Source organism: Podarcis pityusensis (genome assembly GCF_964106645.2).
Source record: "Podarcis pityusensis genome assembly, chromosome: 8".
In the NCBI taxonomy this organism is placed as follows: Eukaryota; Metazoa; Chordata; class Lepidosauria; order Squamata; family Lacertidae; genus Podarcis; species Podarcis pityusensis.
In genome coordinates this window covers 6,134,787-6,159,938 of record NC_138033.1, presented here as the reverse complement: position 1 = coordinate 6,159,938, position 25,152 = coordinate 6,134,787, and the positions used below count along the sequence as shown (strand labels likewise).

The following is a 25,152-nucleotide window of genomic DNA, read 5'->3' as shown; positions in this document are numbered from 1 at the left end:
TTGGCTTGGAGCCAATTTGATTCCCTCCCTCCCTCTCTTTCTTTTTTCTTTTCCTTCTCCTCCTGCGATGAGGCTACATTTTAATATTTTAATGTTCCATTATTTTAATGTTGTATTTTATTTTTGTTTTTAAGTTGTAATCATTCATCTTGTTTTTATTATTGCTTGTAAGCCGCTCTGAGCCCGGCCTTGGCTGGGGAGGGCGGGGTATAAATAAAAAATTATTATTATTATCTGGCTGAGTTTCCCCAGCCACTCTGGGCGGCTCCCAATCAAATGTTAAAAACAATACAGCACTAAATATTAAAAACTTCCCAGATGTCTTTTAAAGATAGGATAGCTGCTTATTTCCTTCACATCTGAAGGGAGGGTGTTCCACAGGTAGTGGGCGCCACTACTGAGAAGGCCCTCTGTCCAAGAAGAAACTTAGTTGGTCTCTAAGGTGCTACTGGACAATTTATTTTATATATATCGATACAGTGGTGCCTCGCAAGACGAAATTAATCCGTTCCGCGAGTATCTTCGTCTAGCGGTTTTTTCGTCTTGCGAAGCAACCCTATTAGCGGCTTAGCGGATTAGCGGTTTAGCGGCTATTAAAGGCTTAGCGGCTTAGAAAAAGGGGGGGAAAGCGGAAAAAAAATCTCAAGACTCGCAAGACATTTTCGTCTTGCGAAGCAAGCCCATAGGGAAATTCGTCCTGAGAAGCGCATTGAAAACGGAAAACCCTTTCGTCTAGCGGGTTTTCTGTCTTGCGAGGCATTCGTCTTGCGGGGCACCACTGTATATATATATATATATCTCGATGGACTGCGTCAGACCAACACGGCTACCTACCTGACTCCAGAAGGCAAGATTCTTTTGCCCAACTTGGGACTCGAACCCATGACCCTGAAAATTAAGAAACTCCTGCTCTCTCAACTCTTTCCCCTCCCCCAAACCCTTTCCTACCTCAGCCGCCTCTGGGGTTGCCCCAATTCCTCGGTCCCCCTGCTCCCTCCAGGTGTGCCCCCTTCCCCACCCCGAAGCCCTGTCCCTTCTCCCTCACGTGCCCCCCACAAACCCCTGAGCTTCTTTCCTTCCCCAACTGCCTCCTCATGCGCCCCCTTCCTCTCCCCCCTCCCCCTCGCCTGCGCCCCCCAACCTCTCACCCTCGGGCCGCGTCTCCCTCCATGCCTCCGCTGGAACCAACCTGTCACCTCGCGCACGCGCAGATCCGAAGCCCGGAGAGCTGTTCCTCTTCGCGCCCGTTGGCCGGGCCCAGAACCAGAGGCGGCGCTTTTCATTGGCTGAGCCGCCCAGCCGGTGAGCTCCGCCATTGGAGCAGGAGACTTTTATCGCCGCCCCCCCCTACCGTTGTGACTCGACATGTCCCCGCCCATCACGTCGAAGGCTCGCCTCGCCACATTGGCTGACGGCTCTCATAGCAACCGAGCGCCCGCCCATTCCCTTTCCTCCTCCTCCTCCTCCTCCTCTCCCTCCTCCCCCGCACGGCCCAGTCCTCGGCCAATCAGGAGGCCGCCTCTGCATCCAGCCTGTTAAAGCGCCTCTTGACGTTCCGTCTCTATGGCAACTCGCCAGACGCTCGTGGAGATCAAAGTCCAACTCGCCGACCAATCAGAGCCTGGCGCATCGCCGCCGCCCGATCTTATTTGCCTTCGAAGGAGCAGGGGGCGTGGCCTGCGGAGGGAATTCCCTCCCGTCTTCGGATGGTGCGCTTTGCAGGGTTGCGGACGCGGGAGCCGCGGAGATTTGCATCCGAGGCTGCCCACCTTGCTCTCTCTGTGCGGCTTCTTTTTAAATGCAAGCCAACCAGCAGCCCTGCGCTGGTTGCCTCTGAGCACGTGCAGAGATCTCGCACCCAAACTCCAAGGTCAAAATGCCCGTGAGCATGTGCAGATGGATTTGCCTCGGTTATAAGGCCTTGCTGCTGAATTCCATAGGATATAATAATAATAATAATAATAATAATAATAATAATAATAATAATATAATTTATTATTTATTATTTATTATTTATACCCCGCCCATCTGGCTGACTTTCCCCAGCCACTCTGGGCGGTTTCCAATCAAGTGTTAAAAACAATACAGCATTAAATATTAAAAACTTCCCTAAACAGGGCAGCCTTCAGATGTCTTTTAAAAATAAGATAGCTGCTAATTTATTTATTATTAAATAATTTATTTATATCCCGCCCATCTGGCTGGCCTTCCCCAGCCACTCTGGGCGGCTTCCAACAAATATTAAAATACTGTAATGCATCAAACATTAAAAGCTTCACTAAACAGGGCTGCCTTAAAATGTCTTCTGAATGTCAGGTAGTTGTTGTTCTCTTTGACATCTGGTGGGAGGGCGTTCCACAGGGCAGGCGCCACCACCGAGAAGGCCCTCTGTCTGGTTCCCTGTAACTTGGCTTCTCGCAGTGAGGGAACTGCCAGAAGGCCCTCAGCACTGGACCTCAGTGTCCGGGCAGAACGATGGGGGTGGAGATGCTCCTTCAGATATACTGGACCGAGGCCGTTTAGGGCTTTAAAGGTCAGCACCAACCCTTTGAACTGTGCTCGGAAACGTACTGGGAGCCAATGTAGGTATGTAGCGCGTAGGTATGTAGCCAATGTACAATGTACATACATTGGTATGTACCAATGTAGGTATGTAGAGCCAATGTAGGTATGTAGCCAATGTAGCGCGGGGCTGGGGCGGGGGAGGCCCGAGCTTCCCCTGACCCCAGCCCCCAAACAGGCAGCTCTCTGCAAGCCGTGGGAGCCCAGCGCTGGCTCCCGCTGCTTGCGGAGAGGTCCGCGAAGCCTGGACGCGCTGATCTCAGCGCGCGCAGGCTTCGGCATGCAGGCAACTCTCCGCAAGCAGCGGGAGCGCTCCCGCTGCTTGCGGAGAGGTCCGCGAAGCCTGGAGAGCGAGAGGGGTCGGTGCGCACCGACCCCTCTCGCTCTCCAGGCTTCAGCGAAAGCCTGCATTCGCCCCATAGGACGCACACACATTTCCCTTTCATTTTTGGAGGGGAAAAAGTGCGTCCTATAGGGCGAAAAATACGGTAAATAGTAAAATTATCCTAATGGAATGGGACGTCCCTGTTTCCGTCAGAGAAATGTTGGAGGGTATGAAGATGGTTACACATGAGGAAAGGGAAGATTTCTAGGCAATGGCCTTTCTTCCCAAGCTGAAACTGCTGGATGATACATTGAGAAGTTCTATTCATCTGGGTCTGCATGGAGACAATGGGCTGTACCTAACTAGATAACTACTCACGAGTAGATCCACTGAAATTCATGAGCCTCAGTCAGTGGTTCTCAGAGGGTGTGGTAGGAAGATCCAAAGACAATCAAGGTTACATTTAAACATTTCAGTGTTTTACCTTTACCTAGTATAGCAGAGTATCAAAATAATTTTTATTTTTATTTTTGGATATACAACCAGAAACAGTATCCATGCTTCTCTTCAAGATCATTGGCTATTCTTCCACAGTTCTCCACGGCATACTTTTGCGAACAGGGCTTTTCAACTCGACAAATATGAAAGATCAGAAAAGAGAAAGGCTTATTTGTGTTGATGAGATGAGAGTATCTCAAATTAGACCTAATATAAATTAGATTACCTGGCAAAAACTAGCTCGCACCTCTCACTGAGTTACTTAAAAGGCTTGTTTATATATTTTGGGAATGCTTCCTGTTCTTACGTAGCCGCAATGTTTTATGGTTTCTGCGTATCCTATGATCATATTATAAAGTAGTTGTGTTTGATGGTATTAAAAAATCAGTGTGGCAAATCGGTGCAAGCAAATTTTGATTCTGAATGTGTAGCCCAGAGAAAAACGTTTGAGAACCACTGCCCTAAGTTAATAATGTCCATTCAGTGGGTCTGCTCAGGGGAGGACCAGCAAATGTTCCTTGACCCACTATGGAGGTTAATTAGCTAAGAATTACCAAATCACCTGTTGTTGCTGCATTCGTTCTTTCTATATTTATATTGTGCTCTTTGGATGAAGGGCAGTATACAGATTTAATAACAAACAATTCAGCCTTGACCAACATGGTGCTCTCCAGCTTTTGTGTGGGACTACAGATCCCATGCTACCTGGGGCTGATGGGAGTTGTAGTACCCCCCCCAAAAAAAAACAACTGACAGAAGGCTGCTATAATTGAGCGGTCAGTTGTTGTACCTTTGCATTTCTGATGGCACTGCTTACAATCCCCCACTATTTTGCATGCCATTCATCCAATAAAGGGGAAGCTTATGCCACAGTAAACTTTATTAGTCTTCTAAGTGCTGTAAATACCATTCTCTTGTGGACTAGTAACATGTACGGATTTGTTTGCAAGGCTGCTGATGACACTAAACAGTCTGCACCAAGGGAATGTCAGCTGCACTCCCTCTGCCCAGGTTTTGGGGGTGGTGAAGGAGGAAGGTTTAAGAGTTTTAAATATTACAAGATAAAGAAAAGATAAGCGAGTCTTTGCCTTCTTTTTGAGGCAAAGACTTAGCGGATTCCATAGGTCTGAATTCCAGGTGAGTGGAGTTAGGACTGCAGCCATAGTCTGTGCACGTTCCATATTTTTAAAGCACATTGCTCCACCCCCAACATAAATTTGGGAACTGGAGTTTGTTACGGGCGCTGGGAATTGTAGCCATGTGAGGGGTCAAGTAGTTTCCAGGGTTAAATGTCTGGATGTAGCCTCACTCTCTAAAAGTGCCAAATACAGTGGTACGTCGGGTTACAGACGCTTCAGGTTACATACGCTCCAGGTTACAGACTCCGCTAACCCAGAAATAGTACCTCGGGTTAAGAACTTTGCTTCAGGATGAGAACAGAAATTGTGCTCCGGCCGCGGCAGGAGGCCCCATTAGCTAAAGTGGTGCTTCAGGTTAAGAACAGTTTCAGGTTAAGTACGGACCTCCGGAACGAATTAAGTACTTAACCCGAGGTACCACTGTATGTGAAACTGGGTTGTATCCAACATTAATCACAGAGTACAGTGGTACCTTGAAAGGCTTGGCTCCCAAGCAAATCAGCTCCCAAACACTGCAAACCCGGAAGTGTTCTGGTTTGCGAAAGTTTTTTGGAAGCTGAACGTCCGACGCGGCTTCCGATTGAGTGCAGGAAGCTCCTGCAGCCAATCGGAAGCCGCAACTAGGTTTTCTAACTGTTTTGTGAGTCAAACGGACTCCCGGAACGGATTAAGTTCAAGAACCAAGGTACTACTGTATAAAAGGTAAAGGGACCCCTGGCCATTAGGTCCAGTCATGGCCGACTCTGGTGTTGCGGCACTCATCTCGCTTTATTGGCCGAGGGAGCCAGTGTACAGCTTCCAGGTCATGTGGCCAGGATGACTAAGTCGCTTCTGGTGAACCAGAGCAGCGCATGGAAACGCCGTTTACCTTCCCGCCGGAGCGGTACCTATTTATCTACTTGCATTTTGACATGCTTTCGAACTGCTAGGTGGGCAGGAGCAGGGACCGAGCAACGGGAGCTCATCCTGTCGCGGGGATTCGAACCGCCGACCTTCCGATCGGCAAGTCCTAGGCTCTGTGGTTTAACCCACAGCGCCACCCGCGTCCCTTTTATATACTCATTGATATTAATGAACATGACTTAGGGCTATTAATTCCAGTGGGTCTACTCTTGACGGATAGGAACCTTCAACCCAATACATATGACACAGTGCATGAGATTACATTTCATCTTCCTTGTGCACTCAATTATAGGGATGTGTATAGATGCTATGAGATGATATATTTGTTAGATATACTGTACACAGTGGGAGTCTATCTCAGTATTCTCTCTAGCAAACTTACAGGAAAACTCTGAGCTTCAGCTCCGATCATGTGTCTATCTAGCAAACACATTGTTGGTGTGACTGCATTGTAAATACCCCACAATGACCACCAAATTATTAATTTTTTAAAAGAAATTAGAAAAACCAGCCACACCCTCCTTACCCTATTGAGAACAAGAAAATAACTGAAACCAGGCTGTTTTCTGTCTCTGTTTCTCTCTGTCTCTCTCTGTGTGTTTTTTTTAATTTACAACGTACATATTTTTAATAATAGAGCATTCTCTTCCAGTGTCCTCAGTACCGCTCTTTTTTAAAATCTTTTTTTTTTTAAATACACAGAAATTACAATATTGAATATACAAATGTGATAAAATACTTAAAACGGTGGGGTGGGGGTGGGGAATCAAATTGGCAACCGCAAGAAATTCCTTGTAATTAGGATTATGGTTGTAATAGTAATCCCCACCCCCCCACCCCACGTTCATCTGTTTTGGTTTCCATTAACCTCCTCCTTTTAAGTATATAAAACAGAATTAAAACAACCCCAGGCATCACAATATAATACTCCTTGATGCAACTTCTGCCCATGGTTTTGCGTTCGCAGCTGTGAAGCCCAGTCCTAAGTGCAAACTTTCAAAACCCACACGCACACATGCAAGGACTCCAGCCACTAGCCATTTGGCCCCGGACGCAGGTGTGAAATTTGAAAATGAAACGAGAGGCAGAGCTGAGAGAAGGGATGGGATGAGTTGCTTTTGACACCCTGGGATGGCAGATGGAGCAGGAGAAAAGAGAGATCTAATCCACAGGGCACAATTCATCCCATGCAAACGTCGTTGAAATGACCAGGAGCCGGTTCATCAATGGAAGGGACTGGCAGCGCCAATTCTGGGATTTGGGAAGACCACAAACACAGGTCCTTTCCTGTGAGGGTCCCTTAAACCTGTCCTAACGTTTGGACTGTATGCTCTTTGGGGCAGGGGGCCTTTGTGGTTTCTCTGCAAAGGACCACCCGCTACAGAGATTGCGAGCAGAGAATTCTCTCCACCTGCCTCTGGGTGCTTTGTGCAAAGGGAGGGTGGTGGTGCTTTGGCAACTTGAGCCCCAGCAAATATTTCCACCCACCAGGGCCAGAGGCAGCTGTTTAGGATTCCTCATCTGCAACAAGCCTTAAAGCACACCCTATTGCAGGGGTCGGCATGCTAAGGCCCATGGTCGTTTAACCGGCCCATGGACCCCCGCCACCCGCTAGGCAACATTTTTCACCTTTGCCGCATCAAGCTTTTGGTCCCTTACCTTTCCCGCCCCGACCTGGCCACAGTGATCCATGCGACGGTCACCTCCAGGCTTGACTTCTGTAATTCGCTCTACGTGGGGCTGCCCTTGAAGCTGTCCCACAAACTCCAGCGGGTGCAGAATGCTGCAGCGAGGCTCCTCACGGGGTCCCTGCCATGGGAGCATATTCACCCAGTGCTTTTCCAGCTGCGCTGGCTCCCGGTGGAGTACAGGGTCAGGTTCAAGGTGCTGGTTTTGACTTTTAAAGCCCTTCATGGCCTAGGACCCTCATACCTACAGGACCGCCTCTCCCGGGATGCCCCACGGAGAGCCTCAAGGTCCATAAATAGCAACACCCTAGTGGTCCCGGGCCCTAAGGAAGTTAGATTAGCTTCAACCAGAGCCAGGGCCTTTTCAACACTGGCCCCGGCCTGGTGGAACGCTCTGTCTCATGAGACCAGGGCCTTGTGGGATCTGATTTCTTTCCACAGGGTTGTTCCACCTGGCCTTTGGCTTAGAATCAGTTTGATTCCCTCCCCCTCTTTCTTTTTCCTTTCTCCTCCTGTGAAGAGGCTGCATCTTAATGTTTTAATGTTGTATTTTAATCTTCTTTTTTAAAAAATTGTATTTTAATCAACTTGTTTTTATTATTGGTTGTTAGCCGCCCTCAGCCCGGTCTTGGCTGGGGAGGACGGGGTATAAATAAAATTATTATTATTATTATTATTATTATTATTATTATTAGGTTGGCTCCTGTGCGCTGTGCTAAACCAGCGTGGAACAGAGTGGGGACCGCCTTCCACGCCGGCTGGCTTCCCATTGGCTGCAGGAGCTTCCTGCAGCCAATGGGAAGCTATGTACGCCTCCATTGTGCCAGAAATAGCATTTGCGCATGTGTGCGTACGCACACCGGCCTACTGCGGCGTCTGCGGGACCGTGAACCGGCCCAAGCCGCAAAAACTTTGCTGCCCCCTGCCCTATTGTCTTAGTGAGGGTTGCTTACGGGCAACTGCTTAGCGACACTTTATGAGCACACAGGAAGCAGCAGCAATTTTAAAAAAAATTAGCATTAAAAATGCTTAGAAATCTGTCTTCCGTATTTGACGGGGAGTGAAACTGACCCTATGGCAATACCCAGTGCCTTTGTTAGGTTTTTATGCCCACGTTACATGCTTTTAGGGTGTTTTTCACACAACTCAAAACACCCTTTTGGGTTTCTGCATACGTGTGGCATCAACATTCATGGATTTGGTAAGTTCTCAAATGCATTGCAATTCACACATTTTGAGAAATTCGGTAGCATTCCATTCACACAGGTCCCTCAAAATAGACCCTCGGCAAGATTTCTGGTTTAAGGCTCCTCTTTGAGTGACGGTGTTTTTTGGGGTGTGACGGTGGCATTCCCTTCCTTGGTGGTTGGTTGAGAGGCTCAAAGAGGGTTTTTATTTCTTATTTTTAACAGGAAACCTCTGCTAAGGTGGCCTGCCAAGTGATTTAACCGCCCCCCTCTCGTCTGTATCTATTTAGTATTACACAGTACCTGTTTTCTTAGCAACACTTTAATTTTCTGCTCTGTGGCTCTGCCTCAGTTTCTCAGTCAGTAAAATGGGAACCTATAGCAAAATGACTGAGATGAAAATACGGGACTGTAGCAATAAATTTCCTGTCCCGAAATAAATATTGATGCTGTCGTCAGGATGAAACAGGAAAGTGTTTGCTTGTTTAATAAACTTTGTTTGGCATCTGTCAAAATTCATTATTTCCCCAAGAAAATTGAGTAGCTGATAAAATGTATTTGAAATGAAACCATGCTGACCTCTCATAATTGGTGCCAGTAGTGGGATATGTCTCATTTAGAAACCTCATACACTTATCCACCATTACACCTAGGGAAGGATCTATAAATTCAATTAAATTGGAAAATCCTGATGCCCCTTTTCCCCCTCCCAGTTTGGCATAGCACCTTTTTTTTTTTTTTGTATAAGCTGTCACCCCCTTTTGTCCAGCTCAGTCTCAGAATTAAAGCCTTAGAAAAAGTTTGCACATACAAACTCGCACACATACAGACTAAAGGAAAATAACTTAAAATATGGGGAGCAAGGCAGCTGTGTACCCTGTAAACCGAACCCTGTCTGCGTAAGCATCCCTATTAAAAGAGCATTACTATATCTTGCACCAAACCATAGTTATCCGACGTTACTTTTCCGGCGTTAAGAAAAACGAGAGCTTTGCCACTCTTTAGATATCAAGGGTAGTGTGGTCTGCCAACTCAAGTGCATACTGGGAAATGTAGTTCCGGTTCCATTCACTCCTAAAATGGATCGCACATCCCATAACGCCCCCAACATTTACCACTCAAAAGCAAACCAGCAAGTACATAGATTCGCGTTTCCTTTTTACATTCCTTAAAGCTTCTAACGGGTTACAGAGAAGGCCCTGCGTCCTAAGGAATCTCTAAACCGGCGATTGGTTTTCTGTGTGCAAGAATGAAAAAAAAAGGGATAAATGCTTCGAATCGTCTCTTCTCTGGCTTTGATTTGCTTTCCGTACTTTTCTGCAGTGACCGAGAAAACCACCTAAACTCTCAAGCTAACCTTGGCCCTCCAAAAACACCTGGTTCATAGAATTACCAAATGGTAGACTTAGAAACAGGGCCGTCTTACGCATATCCAGCGCCATGGTGCAAAGATCCCTCTGGCGCCCGCCTTTCCCAGAATTGACCTTTTTTTTTAGGGCTGGAGGAGGCAGGCAGCGGCTGGAAGGCGGCTCCTCCGGTGGGGAAGAGGCAGAGGCTGGACGCAGAACCTCCTGGCTCAGCTGGCTGCTTCGTGCCACGGTGGCCACGGCAGGCAGCACACCGAGCGAGCGGGCCTGCGCCGAGTGAGCGAGGGCACATGCGCCGCTCCCGCAAAGCATCGGCTTGGTTTTTCCCCTTTTAGCCTTCTGGTGCCCTGCAGAATTCGGCGCCTGCAGGTGTGATAGGAATTTTGAGGTCTTAGATATATGGTAATGTTCATAACCGCACGTACATAGATCAGCACAGGAAGACCGACCTGGAACCATTTTGATTCCTAAACTGAGCAAATGTTTTCTCCACAAGGTCAAAGTGGGAAACCTCCCCATTGTCTTTTCCTTCACAAATCCTGTCTTAAGGGTATCTCTGTGTTTGAATAGGGTGTGAGCCTGTGACGTGGCCCAGGAACTAAGTATTTATCACTACAAAAGAATGGCCAGGCTCCCCAGGAAATCCAGTCAAGTAACCTGCCAGACAGGAGATAAACAAGGACAGGAGAAAAACAACATTCAAATTTCTGTTTTAAGACTGCCTTTTCTGTGACGTAGGTGTGATGTATCGGAGGGGTGGTCTTAGGTTACACCCCTTCTGTGATGTATGTATGATGTTTCTGGGGGTGGTCTTGATCTACAGGGTGGCAATTTCAAAAGTCTTTATAAGGCCTTGCACGCCATTTTTCTGGGTCCCTCCTCTCTCCTGCGGATGAGGGGAGCACCCAGTTGCAACAGATCAATAAAGATCAGGCTTACTGGCTGCTTTGCTTCTCAATATTCTCTGGTTGGCCTCTGTTATTCTCTCCTACCAATAGGGAACCCATGTAAGGACTCTATATGGGCTCTTGGATACCCCATAAGGGAAAAGGGCAGATTTTTGTTTACAACACAGGCTAAAAGGGAAAAAACCGAGCAGACATTCGGCGGGAGCAACGCATGCAGCCTCACTCACTCAGCGCGCTCGTTCGGTGTTCCCCAGACTCTCGCCTGGCACCCTCCAGAACCTTGCGCCCTGGTGCCCTGCGCCACTAGCCTCAATGGGTAAGACGGGCCTGCTGGGAAGGGACCCAGAAAGTTCATCTCATCCAACCCTGAAATGCAGATTACTTGGGTCAAGTCTTTCTTTTGACTCCCCTCATCAGTTTCTGCAGTGGAAATGTAAAAACGGGACAACTAATATGCTTTCAAAATGGCAGTATTCCTCCCCTTTAATTTCCAGTTGAAGAAAACCAGCAATTAACAGATTTGGGGAATCTTCCCAAATATTTTCTTTTTTTTAAACCAGGTCTAGATCTGGCTGTTGAGAAGCTAGAAAAGATCCGAGTGCAGATCCTTGTTTTGCCTGGGCTTCTAACACAGCAATGTAGTTTCTGGGCCGAAATCTCGAAGTACCGTATTTTTTGCACCATAACACTCACTTTTTTCCTCCTAGAAAGTAAGGGGAAATGTCTGTGCGTGTTATGGAGCGAATGCCTGCAGGTGGTGGTGGGGATCTGCTGCAGTCGTGAGCAGAGGATCCATGGTTCCCCTTCCTTCCCTCCTCCGTGGTTACAAAGCATGGATCCACATGGATCCTCAGGATTTTTGCATTGGGCTACTCCAAACTCACTGTCAGATCACATGTCTGTGGCCACAGCATGAACCACAAAAATCATATATCCACTATTTCGTTTAGAATATTTTTTTTCTTGTTTTCCTCCTCTAAAAACTACGTGCGTGTTATGGTCTGGTGCGTGTTATAGAGCGAAAAATACGGTAACCACCCACACTCAAGTTCTGAACAAAGGAAATCCACATTTTGCCCTTGAAAGAAATGACGCAAATGGTTGGCATTTGCATACCCTGGGTCATTCTGCATAATCCCTACCGTTTTAAAATTTGGGCCAATCAATTTTTCTTTTTGCAAGGATTGGGAGGAGGTGGCACTGGCATGGCTCGGCAGAGGCGCTGAAAAGCCGAGCGACGGAGGGAGAAAGATGGAGAGATGCCAGAGCGATATCTTTGGACATCTGAAACGCCCTGATCAGCTCTGTCCTGGCAGCTGGCGTTCCACGCATCTAGTCCACATGACTCCATGTTTCCCCCCCTGAAACTTTGTAAAACTGGAACTGAAAGCCCAGAGAGCACAGTGAAAAACTGGTGACTTTGGGGAAAGGGAGAGAATGGATAAAGCACTGAGAAAACACCCCTAATTTTCAGAACCAAGGCAGTGATGGAGGTACAGGAGTTATTTTTCTCTCTATTTTTTAACTCCTGCCTTCAAACCGCACCAGCCCTCTGCTAGGCATTGGCTACCATCTGGCATGGATACCGGAAGTGCCAACCAGACTACGTACACTGAGGCTGGCAGCTCCAGGACAGCTCGGCTGGGTCAACACTCAGCAACCAGGGCGGCCAAGGATAAACATAAGGCAAGGCCACCACCTCCGCCCATGCTTAGGGTAATCATAATTTAATTTTTATACGTTGCCCATCTGGCTGGGTTGCCCCAGTTACTCTTTCAGCAAATGGCTGCACCTCTTTGGGGTTTTGCCTATAGCTCATTTGGGACGCGGGTGGCACTGTGGGTTAAACCACAGAGCCTAGGACTTGCCGATCAGAAGGTCGGTGGTTCGAATCCCCGTGACAGGGTGAGCTCCCATTGCTTGGTCCCTGCTCCTGCCCACCTAGTAGTTTGAAAGCACGTCAAAGTGCAAGTAGATAAATAGGTACCGCCCTGGCGGGAAGGTAAACGGCGTTTCCGTGCGCTGCTCTGGTTCGCCAGAAGCGGCTTAGTCATGCTGGCCACATGACCCGGAAGCTGTACGCCGGCTCCCTTGGCCAGTAAAGCAAGATGAGCGCTGCAACCGCAGAGTCGGCCATGACTGGACCATTAGGGTCAGGGGTCCCTTTACCTTTTACATTTGTCCCCTGGCTTGAGTGGTATAGCTTAGGGGGACCCTAGGAAGCTGCCTGTTGGAGGTTGGTCAATTAGGAAATGGGCACTGCCCCAAACTTCGGCCTGCCCTCCAGCTGCCTACAATTGTCACTTAAAACCACTTCCTCAGCCTCAGGGTTGCCCTTGTAGAACACAGCAGGGAGGTCAAAACTAGAGTTAGCTGCCTCTGCCTGTCTTTGGCTCTGGCGCCCCCTACTGTTGAGCTCCCTGCTTTCTGCCCTACCAGTTTCCACAGGCTCCAGTGAAGCTGTCTTATATCACCAGACCATCAATCTCTCTAGCACTTTACACTGACTGCCAGTGGCTGCTCGGGATTTTGGGAACGGCTTCATACTTGGGCGGTGCCAGGGAGTGAACCTGGGATCTTTTGCCTGCTGAACAGGTGCTCTCCCACTGACCTCAGCCCTCTGCACTGCTTTTGTGGCGTCCAAACACAGCCTGAAGCAAGAAGCCAGGGTGTCAGACCAAACTCCGGGCTGGGGCTCAGTTGTGCGCTGTTGTTTTGAAGAATCGCGCTAGCCGTATTTCTCAAATGTGGGTGCCCCAGCTCTTGTTGGACTACAACTCCCATCATCCCTAGCTAGAAGGACCAGTGGTCATAGATGATGGGAGCTGGCCAAACTTGCTGCCATTTGACTACAACTCCCACCATCCCTAGCTAGAAGGACCAGTGGTCATGGATGATGGGAGTTGTAGTCGGATGGCAGCAAGTTTGGCCAATGCTGCCTAGAGCTGTCCAGATATTACTGGACAACAACTCCCATCATTCCTGGCCACACTGGCTGAGCCTGAAGGGAAAGGGGGTCCTGGTTTTCCATCTGCTTCTTTAGTAACAAGAGATCTGAGGCAGGAAAGTGGGGCTGCCTCTGGAATCCGCTCCCTGAAAAAGTTTCACTGCAAGCTGGGGCCCAGCAAAGCAAACCTCTCCCACAGGAGAGAAATCTCTCAGGACATTTCCGAGCACAATTCAGAGTGTTGGTGCTAACCTTTAAAGCCCTAAACGGCCTCGACCCTGTATACCTGAAGGAGTGTCTCCAACCCCATCACTCAACCCGGACACTGAAGTCCAGCTCCGAGGGTTTTCTAGCAGTTCCCTCTCTGGGAGAAGTGAGGTTGCAGGGAACCAGCAGAGGGCCTTCTCAGTGGTGGCACCTGCCCTCTGGAACGCCCTCCCGTCAGATGTCAAGGAAATAAACACCTGACTTTTAGAAGACACCTGAAGGCAGCCCTGTTTAGGGAAGCTTTTAATGTCTGGTGCTTTATTACGTTTTTAAAATTTTGTTGGAAGCCGCACAGAGTGGCTGGGGCAACCCATTCAGATGGGCAGCATATACTGTAAATAATAAATTGTTGTTGTTATGAATATAGATGCCATAGGCCAGCCTTTGCTAACCTGCTGACTTTCAGATGTTTTGGACGACAGCTTCCATCAGCCTCAACCAGCTCAACCATCATAGGTCAAAACAACCTATAAGGACATAGATTGTGTGTGTGTGTGTGTGTGTGTTTAGCTCATACTAAGTGATTGGTTTTGGGGGTGACAGTGGTGAAGAAGAAGACGAAAGTTAAGCTGCCCTCAAAACACATCCCTCTCCAACGTGAATCCAGCCACGCCTGCCGTTTATGGAACCCTACACGAAAATGGGTCAAGGGAGTATTGTTGTTGAGCAGCTGGGAGTGCCCCCCCCACTCCAAATACGCAGGGGGTGGGCTGCCTCTGGCTTGGTGGAATCAAAACTGCCTAGGCCTGCTTCTTCCCACCTCAAAATCCGTAGCAGTTCTGCAAACAGGGGGCCGATTTCAAGGACGCTGTAAGTACCACACATCTACGAAAATGGGGGGCAGTCTGAGAGTCAGCAGGCAGACACCAGTCCCTTTTCTTACAGTGTCGTCATTCACTTCTCTCTTCCATTTTAAAGCAGTTCCTTTTCTTTTCTTAAGTCCCCATGAGTTGTTGTTTTAAACACCCGAGAGAGGTCCCACCAAACCAGCTACCTTCTGCAAAACAGCACCCAGCCACTGGGCAGGCGAGATGTCGCCATCCATTTCCCCACAGCCGTTCCCTCCTTACCACGCCACACGCTGCGGAAAAAAAAGGGTTTCCAAAAAGAGAGAGGGCACAAACGGGATTCCGCCAGCCAGCCTGGGGACACAACGCACACACACCCTTTCCCCCCTAAAGTGTCCTAAGAAGAGCAGGGAAAAGGAGAGGGAATCGGGGAGGAGCAGGCCCCTGTTAAGCAAACCTCCGGATTTATCGGCAAGCTGCCTGCCGCCCCGGCGGCCAAAACCCTTGTGCCCTGCGCCGAACCCCTCCGGGGGCTTCCTCACCGCACCGCCTTGTGCCTGCCGCCGCAGCAGCCGCAGTGCTCGCCGCACGTGTGGCAGGCGTGGAGGGGCAGGTAGCAGCACATGCAGGGGACGACGAGGGAGAGGGTGACGAGCGCCATCCAGCGGATGCAGAAGTGCGGGTGCCCGGTGTCGCAGGAGCAGGGGTCCGAGTACTCTCCTTCGGAGTCCGACATGCAGTGGTAGAGCATGCTCTCCGCACACCACATGCAGGTGAACTGGTAGACGCAGCGGCCGATGGGGTCGGGGGCGTCCTGGCACTGCCCGCGCCCGTTCTCCTCGTGGTTAAAGACGTCCCGGCAGTAGACGCAGCGGGAGGGCACCGTGTCCTCCTCCACGCCCGGCGCGCCGGGGGGCGCCTGCTGCTGCTGCTGCTCTTTCAGGGGCTTGTGCCGTGGCGGCGAGGGGGCGCCGTGGATGTGGCAGGACGGAGAGGCCTTGGGGTCCTTGCGCCGCCCTTCGGCCCCGGGGGGCAAGCAGTACTCTTTCTCCCGCGGAGACTTGCCGCCGCCACCGCCGCCTCCCTTCTCGAAGTGGACGCACATGTCGATTTTGTCCGGGTCCATTTGCCGCTTCTGAACCACCGCCCGGCGGTAGTCCTCGTAGCCTTTGGTTACCCAGAGCTCTTTGCAAGGGGTGATGCTCTCCAGCTCCTCTTCGTCGGGGAGCATCAGCTGCTGCAAGGTCTGGGGCTGCACCTGCCGCGGGGAAGGGGACAGAAAGGACACAGGTGTGGTCATCGCACAGTCGAAGCAGGGTGGAGAAATCCAGCCAAGCGCAACCACCAATAGCACTTAAAATGCAAAATCCCTAAAAGCATGTGGCTCTCAAACTGTTTTCCTCCGGGCCACACTTTCAGGATCAAAATTTGTGAGTGCCCCACCAATTTTTTTTTATAGTGGTACCTTGGGTTACATACGCTTCAGGTTACATACGCTTCAGGTTACGGACTCCGCTAACCCAGAAATAGTGCTTCAGGTTAAGAACTTTGCTTCAGGATGAGAACAGAAATTGTGCTCTGGCGGCGCGGCGGCAGAGGGAGGCCCCATTAGCTAAAGTAGTGCTTCAGGTTAAGAACAGTTTCAGGTTAAGTACGGACCTCTGGAACAAATTAAGTATTTAACCCGAAGTACCACTGTATTAAGAATTGGGAAACATAAAATAAGCCAAAAAACGGAATTGGAACATACTTGCATATGTGGTGGGAGTGCGAAAAGATTAAAGAATTCTGGGACATCATTTATAATGAGTTAAACAAAAAATGTTCACGCTCCCATTCACTAAAAGACCGGAGGCTTTCTTATTAGGAATCATGACAACGGAAATCAAGAAGAAGGTTAGACCACTATTCATGCATGCCACAACTGCTGCCAGGATTCTAACTGCGAAAAATTGGAAAAGCGAAACCATCCCCTCCAGAATCGAATGGCAGACCAAATTGGTAGAATACCTACAGTTAGCAAAGATAACTGGGTTAGTGAGAGGAAACTCGATACAAGATGTTAATAAAGAATGGATAGTAATCAAAGAATATCTCAAAGGTTACGGTGATAACAAAAGCTTTATGGCAGATATTGAATGAGTTTTGTAACATAAGGTAATATGGGAGGAAACTAGAATCAAAACAGAGACAAATATTTTCAGGAAACTGTGTAAAGAAACTAATCTCAAAATAATACAACAGGTATCGTCGGAAGGTTCTTTTTTAATTGTAAATAAAACCATAATTAAAAATTTCTTTTTCTTTTCTTTTTCTTCTTCTATTTTCTTTTGTATATTTATAATTTGTAATGTCTGAAATGTAATGTTTTATATTGTATGTATTTTAATATTTCTGTATAATAAAGGTTGATTTAATTTTTTTTTAAAAAAAATAAAGCCACTCTTAGCAGTGCTTGATTTGTAACATAGAACACAACTGCTTTATAATATGGTCACGGGACATACAGAAAGTATAAAACAGTGCAGGTACCTAAGAACAGGAATCATACCCAAACATAATTATAAACAAGCCTCTTGCATACGTACCTTAAGTAGGTATACAAACTGAGATGAGAAGTGCGAGCTTGCTTGCAATCTCATTTATTTTAGTTCTAACTTGAGGCAAACAAGCTCATCTCCTCATCAGCACAGAGAAGCCTTTCTCTTCTCCTATCTTTCATATCTGTCAGAGTTGAAAAGCCCTGCTCACGACAACATGCCGTGCAGAACTGTGGAATGCTCTGGGAATATCTAAGCGTATTCTGCAATTAAAAAAATCGTTTTGATACTATTCTACAGTGGTACCTCGGGTTAAGTACTTAATTCGTTCCAGAGGTCCGTTCTTAACCTGAAATTGTTCTTAACCTGAAACACAACTTTAGCTAATGGGGTCTCCCACTGCTGCCGCGCCACCAGAGCACGATTTCTGTTCTCATCCTGAAGCAAAGTTCTTAACCTGAAGCACTATTTCTGGGTTAGCGGAGTCTGTAACCTGAAGCGTATGTAACCTGAGGTACCACTGTATACCGCACTGCACTTAATTGTCTGAATTGTCTGAATGTTTCTTTTGATTGTTCTTGAATCAGAAAGGTTTTAATGGTGGTGGTGGTTGTTTTCCCTGTAATTTTATTGGAAGGCGCCAATCCAGTTAGATGGACAGGGTACAAGAATGAATGAATACAGTGGTACCTTGGGTTACAGACGCTTCAGGTTAGACTCCGCTAACCCAGAAATATTACCTCGGGTTAAGAACTTTGCTTCAGGATGAGAACAGAAATCGTGCAGCGGCAACACAGCCGCCCTATTAGTTAAAGTGGTGCTTCAGGTTAAGAACAGACCTCCAGAACAAATTAAGTTCTTAACCCGAGGTACCACTGTAATTACATAAATAAATACAGTCATACCTCGAGTTGAATGTGCTTCAGGTTGAGCGTGTTCGAGTTGCGCTCCGCGGCAACCTGGAAGTAACAGAGTGCGTTACTTCCAGGTTTCGCCGCTCGCGCATGCGCAGATGCTCAAAATGACGTCACGTGCATGCACAAAAGCGGCGAAACACAACCCGCACAGACGTGCCATCGCATCTTGCGTTCCATTCGGGATGTGAACGGGGCTCCGGAACGGATCCTGTTCGCATCCCGAGGTACCACTGTAGTTTGAAGAGTACTCCCCACAGCAGAAAGGGCTCCTCAAAACAACCACATTTTATAACCCAGAAGCCCCAGAGACAACCCCAGCCCCAGACACGTACCGGCCCGCTAGACGTTGCTCCCTGCGCCGTGCTGAAGGAGAACTCTTCGGAGACCGGGGACCGCAAGTAGCAGCTGGAGGAGGACTCACTGGTGACGATGGTGATGGGTTTGGGCAGCATTTCCTTGCGGCTGTTCGACGAGGACTCACTGTCCGTGTGGACCTAGAAAGAGAGAAAGAGAGTTGGCGGAGTCCCACACTACCCCTTGGTCCAGGCCATGGGTAGGCAACCTAAGGCCCGGGGGCCGGATCCGGCCCAATCGCCTTCTCAATCCAGCCCTTGAACGGTCCGGGAATCAGCATGTTTTTACATGAGTAGAATGTATTACCCCTTCATGGGTCACTGCCTTGCCGTGGCGAAGGGGCTTGAATAATTCAGAGAAGCTATGAACTATGCCGAGCAGGGCACTCAAGATGGACAGGTCATAGTGGAGAGTTGCTGATCGCCGAAGAATTGATGCTTTTGAATTATGGTGCTGGAGGAGACTCTTGAGAGTCCCATGGACTGCAAGAAGATCAAACCTATCCATTCTGAAGGAAATCAGCCCTGAGTGCTCACTGGAAGGACAGATCCTGAAGCTGAGGCTCCAAGACTTTGGCCACCTCATGAGAAGAGAAGACTCCCTGGAAAAGACCCTGATGCTGGGAAAGATGGAGGACACAGGGAGAATGGGACGACAGAGGACGAGATGGTGGGACAGTGTTCTCGAAGCTACCAGCATGAGTTTGACCAAACTGCGGGAGGCAGTGGAAGACAGGAGTGCCTGGCGTGCTCTGGTCCAGGGGGTCACAAAGAGGCGGACACGACTAAACAACTAAACAACAACAACAAGAAGAATGTGTTAAGATATTACGTTCCACCTTAAGAGGAACAGGCTGTTGCGTGTCACATGCCTGTTTACATTCTGGCACAACTTGCTGGGAACCTCCGTTTGTGTATAGCTTTTGCTTATGCTTTTTGCTTGGACACGAAGGGGAGAAGACATGTTTTCCCCTTTGCCTGATGCTGAATAAAAGGCCTGTATATACGCTTTAGACAGCCTCTATCTGCCCTTCTGTTGCGAAAAGTTTTATTCTCTGTTGGCTTGCATGCTCAGCTTCTGAAGGTTTATGAAGCTCAAGCCGCGGTTACATGCTGAACCAAGGACCGGAGATCGCTTGGCTGCCAGCCGGTGGGCTGGAGCCAGCTGGGGGCCTGCCATTTGCCCCTATTTCCTTGGACGCATCCCAACAGAATGTGCCCTTTTATTTAAAATGCATCTCTGGGTTATTTGTGGGGCATAAGAATTCATTTTTTTCCTTTCAAAATATAGTCTGGCCCCCCACAAGGTCTGAGGGACAGTGGAGCGGCCCCCTGCTGAAAAAGTTTGCTGACCCCTGGTCCAGACATTGGCTTCTTCTCTTGGTTGCCTGGCCCACAGTGCCCCTACTGGCATGGAGGTGGCTTGCAGCCAAACTGCGTCTCAGGTTAGATGCCCGTTTCTGAAGTCCAAAAGCTCAGTCCCTGTCTAGAGGCACGCAGAATGTGCAAAACTTCAGTTATTTATTTTAATCCGTTGCATTACACTGTGTGATGGCCTGGGATTTGGACTTGGAGGCTGAACATGAGGGATCCCAGCACAGGAGTCCCCGCCTCCAGAACCAGCTGAGCCGGGGCTGGGGCTTGAGCCTGAAGGGTCCGCACCTGTGCTGGATCCTCAGATGCAGGCATCAGCTGAGTCTGCTCTGGCTCCTGAGGTGATGGAGGACCCATTGCCTGCAGGCGCTCCACTCTCAGCCCTGTCAGAGGAAGCTGAGGTTGCCTCTGGGTCCGGTCACCCTCCAGCCTCTCCTGAGCTGCAGAGGCTCAGGGCAGAGAGGCGGAGGGAACTAAGTTCCCGCAGGAGGAGCCCTCGCCTCCAGGCCAGGAGAGGCGAGTCACCAGAGGATCGGGGCCTCCCTATGCCTCGGGGCAGATAAAAGCCGGCCAGCCCCAGTCCCAAGTTGTGGGAGCAACATTGTTGGTTGCTAGTTCCTGTCTGAACCCTGTCCAGCTCTTCTTCCAGAGTTCCTGACCTCACCTGACTCCCTGCCTTGGACCCCGCTTCATCTTTGATGGACAGCCTCCATACCGCACCCTTGACCTCGGACTGGACTCGCCGCATGGTTAACCCTTGGGACCAGCACACACTGCAACTTTGGGACACTCAAGGTGGGGGTACGTGGGTTCTCTTCCTCCCCATTTTATCGTCACGACAACCCTGTGAGGTAAGGCTGGGCTGAGAGAGAGTGAGTGAGCGGTCCAAGCTCATCCAATATGTTTCATGGCTTTCTGTCCATCTGGCCTAGCTGGCATTAGAGTCAGCCCACTCCCTCCCCCAAACCCCCCCCCCAGCTTTCCAAATTTTCATCAGGCAATGGACATGCTCCTGCAAACCCTTTGTTTGGGAAATAATCTTGATTCAGGTTGATCCCCTCCCCCTCTTTCTTTTTTCCTTTCTCCTTCTGTGTTGGAACTCCTATTTGGGGACTTCCCTGGCTTTTTACTGGCCCACGTAGGACCAGTCTGGATAGTTAGCCAGACGTTTTTATCCCCCCAAAAGTTTTTGATTGAGTTTCCACTGAAATGAGGCTGCATTTTAATGCTTTAATGTTGTATTTTAATCTTGTTTTTTAAGCTGTATTTCAATCAATTGTTTTTATATTTGGTGTTAGCCGCCCTGAGCCCGGTCTTGGCTGGGGAGGGCGGGGTATAAATAAAATTTATTATTATTATTATTATTATTATTATTATTATTTTGGAAAGCCAAACCAAAACACACATTCTGGGATTTCCTGGGATGTTCATGAGATTCTAAGAAGAGCTGTGCAGGATCAGGTCCATCTTGTGCAGCAAGCACTCCCTTGTGCAGATTTTGGAGTACACCCAACTAAATTAGATACAGAGTAGACCCAGTGAAACTAATGGAGCTAAGCTATTCCTGCCCGTTAATTCCAAAGGGCTTGACGAACGTTGGAACGCAACCCTTTGGTGTTTTTGGTGGAAGAGCTGCTGGGATAAGTTTGGTTGGTAGAGCACGAGGCTCTTAATCTCAGGGTCATAGGTTTGAGCCCCGCGTTGCGCGAAAGATCCCTGCATTGCCCGGGGTTGGGCTAGATGACCCTCAGGTCCCTTCCAACTCTACAATTCTGTGGTTGTATTGAAGGAATGGGTTTCCCAAATCTAAAAACCTGACTGTACAGTCAGTCTGAAATGGGACCCAAAATCCACATTTTTCCCCCTGCTGCAAGGGAGCATTTCTAAAATGCATTCACTTGAGCTCATGAGTCAATGTATAAACAGAAAGCCAGCTGTATAAACAAGTGCTCAAAGCGCTCTCCTTTATCAGTCCGTGATGGCAATGGATGGCCTTGGCTGTTCCAGTGGAGCAGGGATTGCACTCTATCTTATCTTACATTAAGACCACACTCTGACGCTCAGACTTAGTCCGGGAACGGTGCCAGGAGTTGGTGACCACTTGCTCCAATATAAGAGTATAGGAACAGGAATAGGAACACCCTTTTATGGTCAAAAGTACAGGAAGAGGAAAACCCTTTTATTAAGAGTAAGGAGCAGGAACATCTGTGATGTCAACTTGCGTGTATAGGCTGACGTGGCTGGATTCCTGGGGAAGGGGGGAGAGGTTGCCTGGAAGATATATATACTGCATGAAATCTCTCATTTCTTTGGACTTGCTGTGGACTGACCACGCAAGTGCCTTCTGCTATCTGGAGAGCAGAATAAACTCTTTCTCTGAATCAACCTCGGTGTCATTTGACTTCCTCCCTCCCTCCCGGGAACAACGCAGACCCCACCAGTCGGTAAACTCTAATAAGGCTACAGTATGATTCCTGCCAAGGGAGTAAGGCACTCTGCACACACTCAGAAGCGCCGCAAGTGAAATGTCAGGAAACTGCTTACGGCAAGAACTTCATCTGTCCCGTCGGCGTCGTCCTGGGAGGAGGAGGTAGAGGAAGGTGAGAGGGAACCTGAGAGAATGAAAACAGAGGGGTAAAAGTTATGCCACCAACCCCCACCCCCTAAAAAAAACCCCATCCCATTTTAAACAGCAAAGCTTCAGCTAGGCTGCAAATAGGACCATGCACTCTTGAGCAGGATGGATAAAAATCAATGGTTTTAAAAAAATAATCAATTTTTTAAAATAAAAATTATTTAAATTGGATTTTTAAAATAAAATGCTTTTTTTGGGGAAAAAAATCTTTCTAAAGATGGTTTTCTATTTAAGTTACATTATAGTTCAAAGGCTATTCATCAGGAAATATTCATTTGTTTTGAGTTTTTCATGCATGCTAAAGTTCGTTGTTTTTTAAATTGTTTAACCACTTCAGTTAACAAACATGGACACATATGCTATAATGTTACAGTGGTACCTCAGGTTAAGTACTTAATTTGTTCCGGAGGTCCGTACTTAACCTGAAACTATTCTTAACCTGAAGCACCACTTTAGCTAATGGGGCCTCCCGCTGCTGCTGCGCCGCTGCTGCACATTTTCTGTTCTCATCCTGAAGCAAAGTTCTTAACCTGAGGTACTATTTCTGGGTTAGCAGAGTCTGTAACCTGAAGCGTATGTAACCTGAAGCGTATGTAACCCGAGGTACCACTGTATTGTTCTAGTTAAATAAATTGTTATTAAGGAAATGATTATTTGTCTCCTTCCAATAAAGTACAGCAGAAAAGTTTTCCAAATACAAGCAGTTAACTTATTAAACCTCACAATAATTTCATAATTATCTGTTTATGTATTTCTAATCGTATAGCCAAATCAGTAATTTCTGATTTAACTGTAAAAACTACTCTGAAAATTTGTTATTCTGAAAATGAAGCCTTCATCTGGTTGTAAATATTAAGATTATACCAGCAAGAATGAGTCTTTCTGTAAATAAAAATAAAAAAATTTTTTTTTAAAACTCCATTAGCCGCCATCCATCCTCCAATCGCCTCCAGACACTCACACAGGACCTTCATTGCCTTCGCTGGTTCTGATTTGAAAGAGAGGTAGAGCTGGGTGTCATCCGCATACTAATGAACACCCATCCCAAACCCCCTGATGATCTCTCCCAGTGGCTGCATGTAGATGTTGAAAAGCACGGGGTGAGTGCATAGTGTGAGAAACCTGGCAAGCAGCACTGATGCCCCTGACTCTTGCCCACCATGCTGCCCCCTCACCTTCAGCAATCTCCTCCAGGGCAGCTTGCACCCCTCTCTCGAAGGCCACGGCGTCGGCAGGGCTCTGGAAAGTGAGGCCAAACTTGTTGTCTCCGACTTTCCAGTGGTGGAAAATGGGGTTCACCTTGTTGTAGACAAGGTCCCTCTTCAGAGCACACTCCAAGATGGTCTGCCGTAGGGAAAGAAGGAGGTTGAGGGCAAACAGCAGCCACCCAAGGTCAAAGGCTGGGAAAGAGGGGAGAAAGGGCTGGATTCACCCCAAATCTGCATCTGCCCTGCCCCTTGACGTGGGAGGCTGTGACCCTGTAAGCAAAAGCTCCTCTCCAAACAAAGATAGTAGAACCTCGCAACCCGCAATTGCCACCGAAGGCCCTATTCTGTGTGCCACTTCCGCTGGAGGTTCTGAGGGCGGCGACACGACAGCAGGCCTTTTCAGTGGTGGCACCTTGCTTGTGGAATGCTCTCCCTGGGAAGGCTCACCTGGTGACAGATCTTTAGTAGACAAAAAAACATTTAGTTTTTGCCAGGCCTTTGGCTTTGACTTATGTGCAGCCCCTTTCAGCGGGTGGGATGGTTTCACAGAGCTACTATTCCCAGAGGGGTGTTAGAGGAAGAGTAGTACCCTCGGGGGGGGGGGGACACAGCGTGCTCCTTCTGGGATACGTTGGCATAGCTGTCAACTTTCAGATTTGAAAATAAGGGATCAGCAGCCTTGAAAATAAGGGATCAGCAGCCAAAATAAGGGATTTTAATCAGCCAACTGAAATATGAAGTTAAAAGGGACCAGATAATTTTGGAGAGCAGCGCTGGTTTTTAGCCCTTCATTTCCAGAGGTTTCTGCTGAAGCTGATGAAACACTGCAATTAAATAACTATAAGCAGCAACCACTTTTCGCGCAAAACGAAGTCCAAGCTACGAAGATGCTACCCCAGGCAGAGACGCTCAGTTCGGTGGCCAGAAGGAGGATGGCGGCAGAAGGGCCCGAGGCTCCCGCCAGTCCCGGCAGGGAGGGGCTCCCGGGGGCCAAGCAACACAGCTGGAGCCTCCCTCCTCCCTGGCCGGCAGGCAGGGAGGGAGAGGAGCTGCTTCCTTTGAAACCCGGGAAATTTAAGGGACATCATCAATAAGGGACAGCAGCGGGACACGGCGCTGGGATAAGGGACTTTCCCGCCAAATAAGGGACGGTTGACACCTATGCAGTATACATCGTATGTTCCACTTCTGAGCCCCTCCAAGCCAAAGGCAGAAAGCCCAGCCAGCAGCCAAACGAAGCCTCAAGCGGTGGTTCCCACAGCGCAGCAACCCGGCAAAGGGGATGCAGCAAGGAAAACCACCATCACCTCTCCGCTGGGAAGCGCTGAGCAAAGGCGAGTCCCCAGGCAACGCGGCCGATTTGATCGGCACAAGGCATGCAAGCTCCATGCCCCGTCGTTCTTAGACTCCTTATTGGGTGAGCAACGCAGCCAAGCAACACAGCTGGAACCTCCCTCCTCCCTGGTAGTGAGTGAGGGAGAGGAGCTGCTTCCTTTGAAACCTGGGGAATTGAAGGGACATCATCAATAAGGGACAGCAGCGGGAC

At 48.6% G+C, this 25,152-nt stretch overlaps 2 protein-coding genes and 1 long non-coding RNA gene across 8 annotated transcripts in view; all 3 read right to left on the bottom strand.

Annotated features, from left to right (window-relative positions):
• The window catches only part of FAM98C (family with sequence similarity 98 member C), a 28,261-nt gene extending 26,956 nt beyond the window's left edge, over positions 1–1,305 (bottom strand). For all 4 annotated transcript variants that reach the window (XR_013989903.1, XR_013989904.1, XM_081019141.1 and 1 more), the window contains exon 1: positions 1,149–1,305. Coding sequence is in view for 2 of the 4 variants with exons in the window: in XM_081019141.1 (XP_080875267.1) it covers positions 1,149–1,171 (23 nt within the window). In the remaining 2 variants the exon portion in view is untranslated. The remainder of the gene's footprint in view (positions 1–1,148) is intronic.
• A 4,684-nt stretch (positions 1,306–5,989) lies between these two features.
• LOC308484623 overlaps positions 5,990–25,152 on the bottom strand; it is a 93,458-nt gene continuing 74,295 nt past the window's right edge. Inside the window, exon 2 of the long non-coding RNA XR_013990051.1 lies at positions 5,990–7,610. This is a non-coding gene — a long non-coding RNA (uncharacterized lncRNA). The remainder of the gene's footprint in view (positions 7,611–25,152) is intronic.
• SPRED3 (sprouty related EVH1 domain containing 3) overlaps positions 14,765–25,152 on the bottom strand; it is a 33,891-nt gene continuing 23,503 nt past the window's right edge. For all 3 annotated transcript variants that reach the window (XM_081019049.1, XM_081019050.1, XM_081019051.1), the window contains exons 3-6: positions 23,574–23,742; positions 22,308–22,375; positions 18,369–18,530; positions 14,765–15,837 (exon numbers count right to left, since the gene is read on the bottom strand). In XM_081019049.1, the coding sequence (XP_080875175.1) occupies positions 15,118–15,837; positions 18,369–18,530; positions 22,308–22,375; positions 23,574–23,742 (1,119 nt within the window). In that variant the 3' untranslated portion in view covers positions 14,765–15,117. The remainder of the gene's footprint in view (positions 15,838–18,368; positions 18,531–22,307; positions 22,376–23,573; positions 23,743–25,152) is intronic.